The sequence below is a fragment of the Brienomyrus brachyistius genome, chromosome 20 (assembly GCF_023856365.1).
Source record: "Brienomyrus brachyistius isolate T26 chromosome 20, BBRACH_0.4, whole genome shotgun sequence".
In the NCBI taxonomy this organism is placed as follows: Eukaryota; Metazoa; Chordata; class Actinopteri; order Osteoglossiformes; family Mormyridae; genus Brienomyrus; species Brienomyrus brachyistius.
In genome coordinates this window covers 6919627-6932945 of record NC_064552.1, presented here as the reverse complement: position 1 = coordinate 6932945, position 13319 = coordinate 6919627, and the positions used below count along the sequence as shown (strand labels likewise).

Genomic DNA, 13319 nt, shown 5'->3' with positions numbered 1-13319 from the left:
TTTATTACTGAGTCTTGCAGTAGTGCTGTTGCTGTACACAAAGCTGTGTGACTTATCTGTGGCGCTGAGTAATTAAGTTCCGAGTAAAACGAATGGCCCGCAAACTCACCTCTTCAAGATGTATAAGGAACGTAACGTTGGCGCCGAGGATAGCTGTCAACTTCCCGTCGTTAGTGATCAGCTGAAGGCCTCTGGGAGCTGTGTTAGGGCACTCCTGCTTCTTGGCTGTATATATTTCCTTCACTCCCTTTGTACAGTTATTGGATACTACTTTCCGGTATCTGGCCAATGGACAGGGAATATACCATTTATGTTTTTGTTCAGTGCATTAGCTTGTTAAAAAGAAGTATTTCACTCTGCCCAAAGTATAATAATGCTATTGGGATTGTTCACCCAATGGGAAAAAAAACCAAAGAATTCTTCTATCACTGAGGTGATAGAGAACAAAGGGTAATAATGTAGATGAGAAGAATTCTAACCCAGTGCTGTTGAGGTAGTTCCTCCCGTAGCTACAGCTTTTGGTCACTGTGGAAGGATTGAACCAAAATGCCGGCAGACATTTTCCATCCCCATGGCTTTCAAATCCGTAATCACTGCAAAAGAAAATGAAAGACCATTATTATTATTATTATTATTGTTTTGCTATTATTATTATTATTGTTGTTGTTGTTGTTGTTGTTGTTGTTATCCATTGATTAAAATACTTGGGGGGGGGGGCACTGGCTTTTTCTCCTGTCACTGCAGATTTCCAGGGTTGGGGACTTGAATCCCAGACCTTCTTTTCATATCAAGAATTTGTACTTTCCATCCTTGGCTCCCTGTAGCCTGGATTCCACCCACAGTCCAAAGTCATGCAGTTACGCTAACTGGTCTATCCAAATTGCAAAGTGTAAGACTGCCTGTGTGCACGTGCCCTGCAGAGGACTGACAGGCCTTCCGGGGTCTACCTCTGGCCTTCTTAGATAAAATAGAAATATGTGACAGTCCTGTTTCAACAGAAGTTCAGTTCTTGGTAGGAGTGTTTCACTCCCCCTCTGACAATATGAAATGCACCTACACAACAAGGTCTAAGATACAATACAGAAAAAAACACAATAAATCAATCCAATTCAGTTTGGTTCTGTATGGATACATTTTAGATCTATTTAACACGTACTGAAGTCTTACATTATAAGCAAAAATATATTTGAAATGCTCTTTTTTTTCATCTACACAAGACATTATTATTTTTCACTGCCATATTGTAGATGCTTGTAAATTTCCGAATCAATCTTTCGTTACGCCACTAAAGACTAATGCTGATAGTTGCAGTCAGTGGCACAGGCTGACAATTAAGCAGCCCACTGGCCATCCATTATCTCATTAGGGTTTTGGACAAAGTGCTGTGAATGCCTGTTTATCTCAGAACACTAGGAAGAAATATTTATTCTGTTAGGTACTTTCACTGTGCACAGTTCATATATTTTTTTGTTAGCAATTTCTTCTTCATATAATTAAGAGTGCCTTATGTTATTAGGTCAAGAGGCAAGCCAAGCCATAAGCAGGTAGCTGTGAAAATTCAATATATCTCCTTCTGAATAATCTTACATATTCCCAATTAAATAATGAAGTATTTTTTTGCTTCCATCAGTATGAGTAAGACCTAGAGTTAGTGTATAGGGAAATGTACTGTTTGTGTGAGCCTGTAGGAAACGTAGAGCAATGAAAGGTGGTTGCTGAGAATACTGATCTACTGCAACCCCATCACTACTGATTACCATGCCCAGGCCAAAAATGCTCCAGGTAACGGAATTCAGGTGACCCTGCTACAGTCGTCTGCCTCTTTGAGGTTAGACAAGGATCGGTTTTGGTGGGTTTGGAGATGAGGTGTGTACCTGTTCAGCTGTTTCGAAAGTAACGCTTTAAGTTTGCAATATTTTCCTCGTATTTTAATAGTCATTTTTTTAAAAAGGGGGGGGCCATCCTTATGCTGTGTTCTTACTTGAGCCTGGCTTTGGACAAATGTGTCCTGATTTTGTAATAATTTCCTTTCTTTCTCTGATCCCAAGTCTTTACACCTGCCTTCTGACTACCTTCCACTCCAGCAATATATTCACAGCTCTACATAATTGTAGAACAAAATAAGAACTTTTTTTTTCATGCAAGTTAATTCTAAAACATTATAGGTACTAAAACTGTTAACAACAAAAGTAAATCAATGTTGCACACGTCCATGTTTGCATCAAAGGTTGCAGACTGACTCATACATAAATCAACTCATTGAATATATCATTGTCTCCTGAAAATGTCAATAAAAACAACCTCTTCTGGGAGCTAATGGAGTTCTGCACATGCTGTTTGACCTTGTACAAACACCATTACAATCAAAATATTGAAGTACTGTCCCGAATTCGCAGCTATTTCAGGCGTTCGTTTGAACCATTTGCATAATAATACAGAATTAGTAAAATCTTTAATCTCTCATTCATAGTAGTGTGTCATCTTGCACAGTATTAACACAGATGCAGAAATTCATCCTCTGCTTTTTGAACCCACAATCGGCATCAGCAAAGCATCTGCATGCACTAGAAATATGTACTTGAAGACAGCTTTGTGTTCTGTTCATCAAATTAATTATTTTGCAAAAATCCAACATTTTGAAGTTACATTGACAGCAACCCTTTTAAGGAAAAGTGAGTGATAGATGGGTGGATTGAACTTACTAGTAAAATATGTTTATTTATTTAATTTGCACTAAAAAGCTAGCAATTTTTAAAGCAGTAAGACAGGCAGATTAATTAATATAAATGCATTCATTGTTTCATTCTTGAGAAGAGTGCAAGTTTTATGACATTTTATGAAATTCTCGTGTTGCGCTTGTGGGGGGTAGGGAGTCAGGAAGGAGATAGCAAAGAAATGAAAGACAATGCAATATAAGAGTTGTATTTACAGGTATTTAACAGACGCTGATTTCCTCCAAAACGACACATTTCGAGAAGGCAATGTCAGACCATCTCTGGAGCAATTGGAAGGGTTAAGGGCCTTGATCAAAGGACTAACGGTGAGACCATTCAGCCAACCACAGGATCTGAACTGGCGACCTTCTGATAACAGGCAGAGTCCCAACCTGCTGAGCAGCCTTGAACAGGGACGGCCTTGTCTGTCAGGGGCCCAAGTACTGTCAGCAACATTTTCCTATAGCTGGGAAAGGAACGGGCAAAACACCAGGCTTGCTTGGCAGACAATGACCTGACTCACAATGTCTGTTTGCTCACTGCTGGGATGCACTGATTATTCCGCTGCTTAGCAGTTAATATAGTTAATAAAGCATTTGGGTTTTCTGTCCAGTCTTAATTGTAGGTGTTCAGTCTGACCCAATGTAACAAGTTCAACATATATAATGTTTTAAAGATACATGTATAAAGCTTTAGATTATATGGGTTGTGCAAAAAAATAAATTTTTGTAATTTTTTATTTGATTTTATTTAATTGATTATTAGCAAACAACACAATATTATGTAGTGATTAATAACATGCTTAACTAAAATAAAATATTTTTCATGGGGCGGAGTCAAAGCTACTATGAACTAGTCAAAGCTACAAACATAAAATATACATAAATATGATATATAAGAAACGTATTAACAGCTTGCTTTGCTCAAGCTGTTTGTCTTCAGCATTCTGCAGTCATTCCCACTTAGCAGCTTATGTCAATTTGTTAGCCGTATTGCAAACGAAAATCAATATGCATAATGATGATGGTGTATGTATATTTCAGCCTCTATTTGATCAACTTGTCATCTGTTTCAGAAGATCAAACAAGCTAATTTGTCCTAGTTAGCATATAGTTTTAAAAGCAGACACCGTTTTATGGGCCCTGTTCTGATATCCTCTATAATGTGCATTAAAAGTTATGGATTATGAATGGGCAGTATCTGACTCTGTGGGATAAGACTCAGTGTCTGAGATCAGAAGGCTGACAGTTCAAATCTTTCGGCTGGGGAGTGTTGTCATTGTTGGGGCCTTCAGCAAGGCCCTTAACCCCAATTGCTCCAGGGACAGTATCTGAACTGGCTCTTTGATCATCACTTGTACTTTTCTGGACAAAAGCATCTGCTATATAAATAAATGTAATGTAAGGGACTATCTGGTAATCTTACAAGTCTTCCTCATACTTCAAAGAAGGTGGGCTCAAGCTGATTCCATAACAGCACACTTGAAAAGAATCACAATAATTTAAAAAATGAAAGAATAAAAGCTCTATTATTTTATCTCACATTTATTTTACCTTTTCCTTTACGTTACTTGTGGGGACTTACCATTCAAAATCATAGGTTCTACAGATGCAAGGTTCAGCTGATAGTATTCTGGAGTAGTCTTTTCCCAGCATGCATCGGTTGCCTGGTCTACGCTTCATATAGATTTGTTTTTCTCCCATTACACAAGGTTCACCCTTTCGAAATACAACAAAAAATATATATGAGTGGATATGCGTAGTCTAGGTCAAACTGGTAATAAATACATATGAGTGGATATGCGTAGTCTAGATCAAATTGGTAATAAATACATGTGAATGGATATGCGTAGTCTAGATCAAACTGGTAATAAATACATATGAATGGATATGCGTAGTCTAGGTCAAACTGGTAATAAACACATATGAATGGTTATGCGTAGTCTAGATCAAACTGGTAATAAATACATATGAATGGTTATGCGTAGTCTATATCAAACTGGTAATAATTACATATGAATGGATATGCGTAGTCTAGGTCAAACTGGAAATAAATACATATAAATGGATATGTGTAGTGGGGTGGCATGGTGGTGCAGTGGTTAGCACTGTTGCCTCACACCTCTGGGACCTGGGTTCGAGTCTCCGCCTGGGTCACATGTGTGTGGAGTTTGCATGTTCTCCCCGTGTCATCGTGGGGTTTCCTCCGGGTACTCCGGTTTCCCCCCACAGTCCAAAAACATGCTGAGGCTAATTGGAGTCGCTAAATTGCCCATAAATTGAATGGTGTGTGAGTGTGCCCTGCGATGGGCTAGTCCCCCATCCTGGGTTGTTCCCTGCCTCGTGCCCATTGCTTCTGGGATAGGCTCCGGACCCCCCGCAACCCAATAGGATAAGCGGTTTGGAAAATGGATGGATGGATGGATGGATGGATATGCGTAGTCTAGATCAAACTGGTAATAAACACGTATGAGTGGATATGCGTAGTCTAGGTCAAACTGGTGAACTATGCAAGTCACTAAATAAGAAATTTATTAAAAATATAATTTCATTCTGAATGCAAACTTCTTCTTTTGTACGATCTGTCCATTAAATTCATCATATTACCTGGTTGTGCAAATGCCACGTCTGGTAGTCCCCTTCAGTGCATCTTTTAGTGAAGATGGATTTATAGTCGATTTTTATAAGCTGCCATTCAGAATGATGACTAAAGTGCCCGAAAAACCTTTGGATATAAATATTAAAAATTAAAACAAATAATAGCTACTTATCTAAAGCCATCATCTGTTACAGATTTTACGACACCAAATCATAATGAACATTATCTGTTATGTTATTATATAAAATTACACACAAAATAACATGTTTCATCATTACGCCTTTTATGAAAAGCAGCTCTAGAATTTTATATCCTAGCTGGCTACATACGTCATTATCTGATTTTCTGTTCCTGGCTCTACTAAAATTCCATCCACAAAGAGCGGCACCAAAGAAAAGCCATGTCGAATCCACTGTCTGCCTTCATCAAAGCTGATCCTGTTAGAACCAAAGGAGAGAAGCATTAATCTAGCCTGCTGACAGGAAAGAAAAAGTATATGACATTTATAGTGATTGTAGGAGGTAGAAGGATGTTCAGGGGTTGGTAAAAATGAATACTTTCAGTAGAACACATCAGAAACTCCAATTGCATCTAATTAGCAAGCTTCTGAGAAAAGAAAACATTTCCTTGGAATATCAAAGGACAAAAGCAAGAGACATAAAGGATGTTTTTCAAAAGAAAAAAAAAATCAGAGAATTTGAAGGGGGACCATTGAGTTTTGGTGCAGTTTAGTTGACAGTATTATAAAAGCAAACCAAAATAGAAACTATTTATGTTTTACCACCATTTCAATGTTCTTCATCCAACATGCACCAATTCATTGATTCTGACAGCTCAACACCATCAGTTGCTGAGTGGAAATTTCAATGTACTTGACGTGGCAAAGATGAAAAATACGATGATTGCGTGGACTTTCCTGGTACTGCGGACCTGTATCTGCACTTAACAGCATGCGCTTGGTTGATGCCAATGTCCCACATTATATTCGTAGTGGAAAATATTTTTGTCTCTCAGAGAAATGCATTCTGAGCATCTGTCATGGGGCTTAAATTGTTAAATGGAAGGAAAGGCACAAGGTCACACTCCGCAAGTTCATAAACTCTAATTCCAAAAGCATTCAAGTGCTGCGGAGATTTAGAGTTCGAAGGCAAAGAACTGTGAACGGTAACCAAGCTGGGGGGCTCACGTTTTATGAAATCGGATTCGAAGCAGGAGTGTTATGTTCTTCAAAATGTTGCTTTTATACCGTTAAATACTGTTTAAATAATTTAATTAATTCAATATAACAGTAAGGACACTTTATTGAGCCCTGAGGGAAAGTTCTCTTTTTGCGTACACTGCCTTACTCTTCCTGACACAGTGAAGGGTGCCCCCCCCACCGGCAGCAGCACCCCCAAATGGTGAAGGGCCCGCAGACATATGACTATTTTGCCTAAGCTGGGCTTGAACCAGCAACCATCTAACCACAAGTATAGAGGCTTAGCCCACTGAACCACATTCTGCCCTTCAACATGCTATGTTGTCAAATTATAATTCCTGCTGTATTACATTTTATGACCTTCAATAATATGCATTATACGCAGAGAACAGTATTATAGAATAAATATTGGATTTTACAATTTCCCAACATGATAACGATCATAAAATGCAGAACAAAATATATTCTTGACAGTCACCACATGGCAACGTACCACAGATGCCTGATAGGGACTGTTGCTTGCTTAACTGCAAGCAGGGCACCTCCTTTGTCCAGGAACCAAACGTTATGCTCTTCCTGAAAAATCTATAAGTCAAGGGTAGAAACATACTTAGTGCAACAACAATTTTAGGATTTCTCTAGTTCCTTGCTTTTAACTGCTGTATCATTAAAATGAAAAAGATCAACTAAATATATATAAAAAAACACAAAGTATGGTAAGAATTTGGTATATTTCATGAAAAAAAATATATATTTGTTTAAAAGCTGATTTTTTTCCTACCTGTCTCCAGTTATTGCCAGCATCTGATGATATATACATTCCAACATTATTGTATGAAAGCTCAGAGCCGATATTACCTGTCAGAAATGAGAATGGGCATAACCATTTTGCAATGACTTGTAATCATTCTGGACATATTTATATAAAGTAAGAGCGTAGCGTAGGGTCACAGTAGCTGTACCTTTACAGTGTTTGGAGAATATGTTCATAAACGTTAAGCAATGTTCTTATTTTTCATACTAAATAACATTTTTTAACATGTCTGAGATCTAAGTACAATGCACACAGTTCTAGCACTTATGCACCGGTTGTTCACGAAACATGTCTCAGCATGAAAACAGTAATCAAACACTATTTAAAAATGGTAGGATTAACTGTAAGTAATTACTTAATTACCTGTAGCCACAATAACGCCTGGTGCTGAAGTTTTGCTCAAAATACTTCCAGAAGTGTAAGGATTTTCCGATATCTGCAAATGTAAATGCAGGGAGCAGAAAGGCTGGGGATGGAAGGGTGGAATAAAAATGAGTGATAAAACATACAGATTTTATAACTCATGAAAACAAGTCTTAAATGTCAGAAATGTTACAGGTAGCAATTATATATTGAGAAAATCATGTTGAGCAAAATATGAAACAACAACTGATGAATAATTTCTTAATAACAGAATAATTTCCTTTGTAAACTGTCGGCATTTCAAAATCACACAGATATGGGAATTCGGTTGGTATTGTATGAATATGTGATTAGGAGAGGGGAAATAACCTCAAACATTTAATTGATAATTCATTCTGAATGGCATATGTGTCCTTTCTGCATAATGTCATTTTTAAATGAATAAAATGAGAAAAAAAATCGGCAGATATTGCCTGAACGTTGCACGCAACACAATTTAAACATATTTTCTTACCGAATGTCAATGACATTTCAGTAATTAGTTATTGAAATGAGTAAGAAGCCATGGAGAGCAATTGCGCAAATAATGGACTGAATTGATTGTGTGCCTTGCGCAAGTGAAACCTAAAGTTTTAAGTATGCTAGATTATCAAAATAAAATGTTATTGGTGCCATTTTAACGTGCAGCCCGTATAATAAGAACATGACCATGAACATGATCTCTCCTTCAGCTTTCTCCTCAATGTGCAGTTAATGTAAAGCGAAACTCTAAATCAGGGGTAGGGAACCTGATCCATGGAGAGCCGGTGCGGGTTTTTGGGATGGCCTCTCAATCAGCCAATAACAGTGGATTCCAAGGACTGGAGTTGAGAATCGCTGCTTTATTATTGGCTGATTGAGAGGCCATCCCAAAAACCCGCACCGGCTCTCCATGGATCAGGTTCCCATTTCTTAATAACAGAATAATTTCCTTTGTAAACTGTCGGCATTTCAAAATCACACAGATATGGGAATTCGGTTGGTATTGTATGAATATGTGATTAGGAGAGGGGAAATAACCTCAAACATTTAATTGATAATTCATTCTGAATGGCATATGTGTCCTTTCTGCATAATGTCATTTTTAAATGAATAAAATGAGAAAAAAAATCGGCAGATATTGCCTGAACGTTGCACGCAACACAATTTAAACATATTTTCTTACCGAATGTCAATGACATTTCAGTAATTAGTTATTGAAATGAGTAAGAAGCCATGGAGAGCAATTGCGCAAATAATGGACTGAATTGATTGTGTGCCTTGCGCAAGTGAAACCTAAAGTTTTAAGTATGCTAGATTATCAAAATAAAATGTTATTGGTGCCATTTTAACGTGCAGCCCGTATAATAAGAACATGACCATGAACATGATCTCTCCTTCAGCTTTCTCCTCAATGTGCAGTTAATGTAAAGCGAAACTCTAAATCAGGGGTAGGGAACCTGATCCATGGAGAGCCGGTGCGGGTTTTTGGGATGGCCTCTCAATCAGCCAATAACAGTGGATTCCAAGGACTGGAGTTGAGAATCGCTGCTTTATTATTGGCTGATTGAGAGGCCATCCCAAAAACCCGCACCGGCTCTCCATGGATCAGGTTCCCTACCCCTGCCCTAAATCGTATGTCACCGGAACGTATTTATTCCTGCGCCAGCCACTGGTATATCGCGATATACATACACACAAACGGAGTCCCATATTATTACTATCAACAACAAATGAAACCCATTTATTTGTCTATCAATAGCCAAGTAGCAAAAAATACATATTATACCAAAAATTTAATGGCCAAAGTTGAACGTCTTCCTTAAAAGCGGACAAATGCTTTAGAGAGTTCTAAAAAACATTTTTTTCCTTCATCATATACATGTTTTAGCTATAAGCGTTTTTATTTTTTCTCCTTTTCAAATGCCGTCAGAAAATATGTTCAAGAAGAATAGCCTTTTAGGTCTTGCTTACCAGAGTGCAATGAATGTCATTGCCTGTCAGGTCTGAAGCTGGAGCCTGTAGCAGACGCCAGTCTCTGCCTTTGTTGTAGGTGATATATGTCTTCACTTGATTATCAAGCTTTCTGTTGGCTATGAACATTCCCTTTATCCCCGCTACCTAGGAAAAATGTAAAAAGCTAAATAAAAATAACCACAGGTAGAGTAAATGTACAACACAATGAATCCTGAAATGTGCACCATCATTTTCTTGGTAACAATTTTTAACTTTCTTGTGTGTAATTTTTACTTTAATAAAATAAGCGATGCAGCAGAAAGTGCCTAAATTCACCATGTATATTTATCCAAAGACAACGTTACAGAAAAACTAGATGTGTGTTATTCGACAGACAGTAGAAGTTCAGGAAGTGGTTTTCTAAAAGCACAATTTAAGAGGCACTAATAGGCAGCGTGGCTGATAGTGTCGAAGAATAACCATGGACTGCAGGGACATTCCTAATGAGACAGCCTGCTTGGGGTACCGATATGTCCTTCAGGTTGGTAATTATTTATTAGTCTTATAAATCCCACCTCAAAATTCTATCCACAGACATATTTTGAGAGTTGATATAGGTGCAGATATAAAGTTCCACATTCCTTTACAGTGTAACAAAAATGGGAAAATATCATTTGACAGGATGACAGGTTCCGATAATAATAGCTATGAAATTTCCTTCAATGCATCAAATATGGAATATTGATCTTGTTCTGATCTAATATTATACCACAATGATCTTTAATTTTGTAAATATATAAAAAGCTTACTTTAAAAAAAAATAAAAAAAATAATGAGTTTCAGATTAAACTAATTTTCCATTCAATAATTAAATGTTTCACATGGGACCTGCACACCTGCACATTTTAATATATGGAGAAGTATGTCACTACTTACTAAATGCTGGTATTTGAGTATTTTTAAGACGTCACACGCATGTTAGTTTTTAGACAGAATTGTATTGACACGCTTATTAATTAGCCACTTTATTGCATAGACATACTATAAATGAATATAAATAACCTGCCCAAAGCACTAACTCAAAATCCCCCTTTCAATGTCTTTGAGTCTATTAGCTCTCTGTTTCCAAATACTCCAGGGCTTGAAAACTGCACTTGAAAGCTTTATAAAGTATTTTGGCTCCAGTGATCTTTGTTTTCCATGCCAAGGCTAGACGAAGTAGGAGTAGGAGTCGTCCATTTCAAAGACACCGGCAGCTGAGAGGGGCACAGAGATCTCAAATTGCTCCTGCAAAGACCAGTTACTCTAAATGCTGACCAAATATAAAGTATCATAAGGTAGCAAAGTCTTGCAATCTGCTCTACTGACCCACAATGCCACATCTCAGAAAGCCAACAATACCTGAAACCATCAATGAATGTATTTTTGGTAAGGAGACATTTAACAACATGAACTAAAAATAAATAAGAAATTAGAGATGCATATTCCCTACTGTTTTGAAAATGCTGGAGATAGCACAAGTAACGCTAGTAGTACCTGTAATGCAGGAATACAATTATTAATAATGTAAAAGCACAAATTCATTCAGTAATCATGGTTGCACAGTAGGTAGCAATATGGACCCCTGGCAGCAGCAGATGGTGATTTTTTTGTCGACAGTTGTCAGTAGAACAAAAAAATGTCTTTTTTTGTTATTTTAGTCGGTCAGCTACTTATAGGTAAATTCTGATTTCCTTCATCAAAGGACTTCTTTAGAATGGAGTCAATAACATTAGCTAAAATTACTGAAGAGGAAAATTAAAAAAACTCAGAACTTAATGATAACTTTATTTACAACATTTACAAATGTCAATACAAAACGATAAACTGCCAGTCTAGGTTGCATTAAATTGCTTCTATGCCCCCGCATGTGACAGAATGAATGAATACTGTGAGCCAACATCGCCGACAGCATGTGCAGCCTGGCGAGCGTTAATGTTATTGGTAGTTCATCCTGTCTTGTTGAGACGTCTCCCAATCACCATGCAGGGAAGCCTGGCTTCCAGGCGAGTCTAAATATCTGACTGCAAGACAGACTGCAATCTGTCCAATCAATGTTGCTAAGCTAAAAACTATGCTGCTCTTAGACTCCCAGTGAAGCACAGCGTCCGTTCAGGTTTCGAAAACACGTAATCGGAGCATCTTCACCAATAAGCTTTTGTCTGTCCTCCATTTAGGAAAAGCATATATGAAACTCTTCTGTAGGCTTCCAGGGAAGCACAGCATCAGTGGGCATCTATGGGCATCTATGGGCATCTATTTATCCTGGTCTAAAGGTGAAGGTAACTCCTGTGAAACGATCAATGGTGTTGTTCGATTAGTAAAATAGATTACACATTTAATCTCAAAGTAAAATGAATACACAGAGATTAATTCCATTATTTTGCCAATATTATGAAGGGAAGTCCTGGTCTGCATCAGCATGGGTTTCCAGTCCTTGTATTCTGGTATCCTTCCACAACCTTAATATGCACTTCAGGTCAGTTTGAATCCCAAATTGCCCATAGTGTGAATCTGCATGTCTGAGGATATGCCTAGTGATGAACTGGCATCTCATCCATGGTGTCCCCTGGCTTTTGCCCACTTATTGCTATTATGAATATCAGTGTCATTGAAACCCAGCAACTAATGGGCAGATACTGTAGCTTTGCTGTAGTTTTGGATCCAATGCTTAGTATATTGTTGAATGAAAAACAGCTCTCATATTCAAGGTGAATGCATTCTTTCCTCTGTTTTTTTTCTTATAGGAGAACCAAAAAAAACTATACAACTGGGAAACTCTTTCCTGGGAGCCACATATCTTATTTATTTTTATATATAAAGCTCACTGCAATATTAAGATGTACCTCTTGTGGAAAGTGTTTTTGACTTTCATGTGTTTGCTCCACAAGGACAGCTAAAGGCAGTCCTTCTCTCCCACCTTATTTGAAAAAAGGATGTATGTAAACAAAACTCGGAAAGAGAATTATAAGACCTGTAAGAAAAAGGGGATTAGCCAGAATTCCCAATTAGGATTATATCATTGTATTTGAATCATATTAATGTATTTTAATTATAAAAATACATGGGTGAACTCCAGTTTACTTTTGCAGTGCAGAGACACACAGTTAGGCTAAATGGGATTTCTACTGTAAATTCCCGTTCGTTTGTGTGCGTATGCACTGGTGGGCATTCCTCTGCCTGGTCGCTGGTGCCCTCCGTGACCTTGTACTTGATAAGCAGTTGAAGGATGGAGGAATGTGTTTCAGTCACTTATTGTTGTCTCTACATCCATTTTCAAAATGTACAACTTTATTTTATACTGAAAAGCATAAACAAATAGCATTTGGCTTCATGTCAACATATTATGGTAATTTTCCTGTACTAGTTTTATGTTTTGTACTAAATACTAATAATATTTCCAAGATAGGCAAACTTCCACACCGTCCCAAGGGATCATATGAACAATTATGCTATATTCTATAAAACACTGAAATATGTTGTTTGTGTCAACCATTTCATCATATGGTGTCTCCTCTGAGAATCAATGGAACTTGGCTAAGGTTTCTGTTAAATCTCGATAGATTTCCCTTATTTCTACAAAAAAGGTTCCTTACGAATAAGAAACTTTATTTATAGA

At 37.5% G+C, this 13319-nt stretch overlaps 1 protein-coding gene across 1 annotated transcript in view; it reads right to left on the bottom strand.

Moving 5' to 3' along the window:
• The window catches only part of sorcs3 (sortilin related VPS10 domain containing receptor 3), a 164348-nt gene that overhangs the window by 19369 nt on the left and 131660 nt on the right, over positions 1-13319 (bottom strand). The window contains exons 10-18 of the mRNA XM_048987200.1: positions 9680-9826; positions 7688-7790; positions 7292-7368; positions 7004-7095; positions 5642-5749; positions 5321-5438; positions 4299-4432; positions 480-593; positions 110-281 (exon numbers count right to left, since the gene is read on the bottom strand). Coding sequence (XP_048843157.1) covers positions 110-281; positions 480-593; positions 4299-4432; positions 5321-5438; positions 5642-5749; positions 7004-7095; positions 7292-7368; positions 7688-7790; positions 9680-9826 — 1065 coding nt within the window. The remainder of the gene's footprint in view (positions 1-109; positions 282-479; positions 594-4298; positions 4433-5320; positions 5439-5641; positions 5750-7003; positions 7096-7291; positions 7369-7687; positions 7791-9679; positions 9827-13319) is intronic.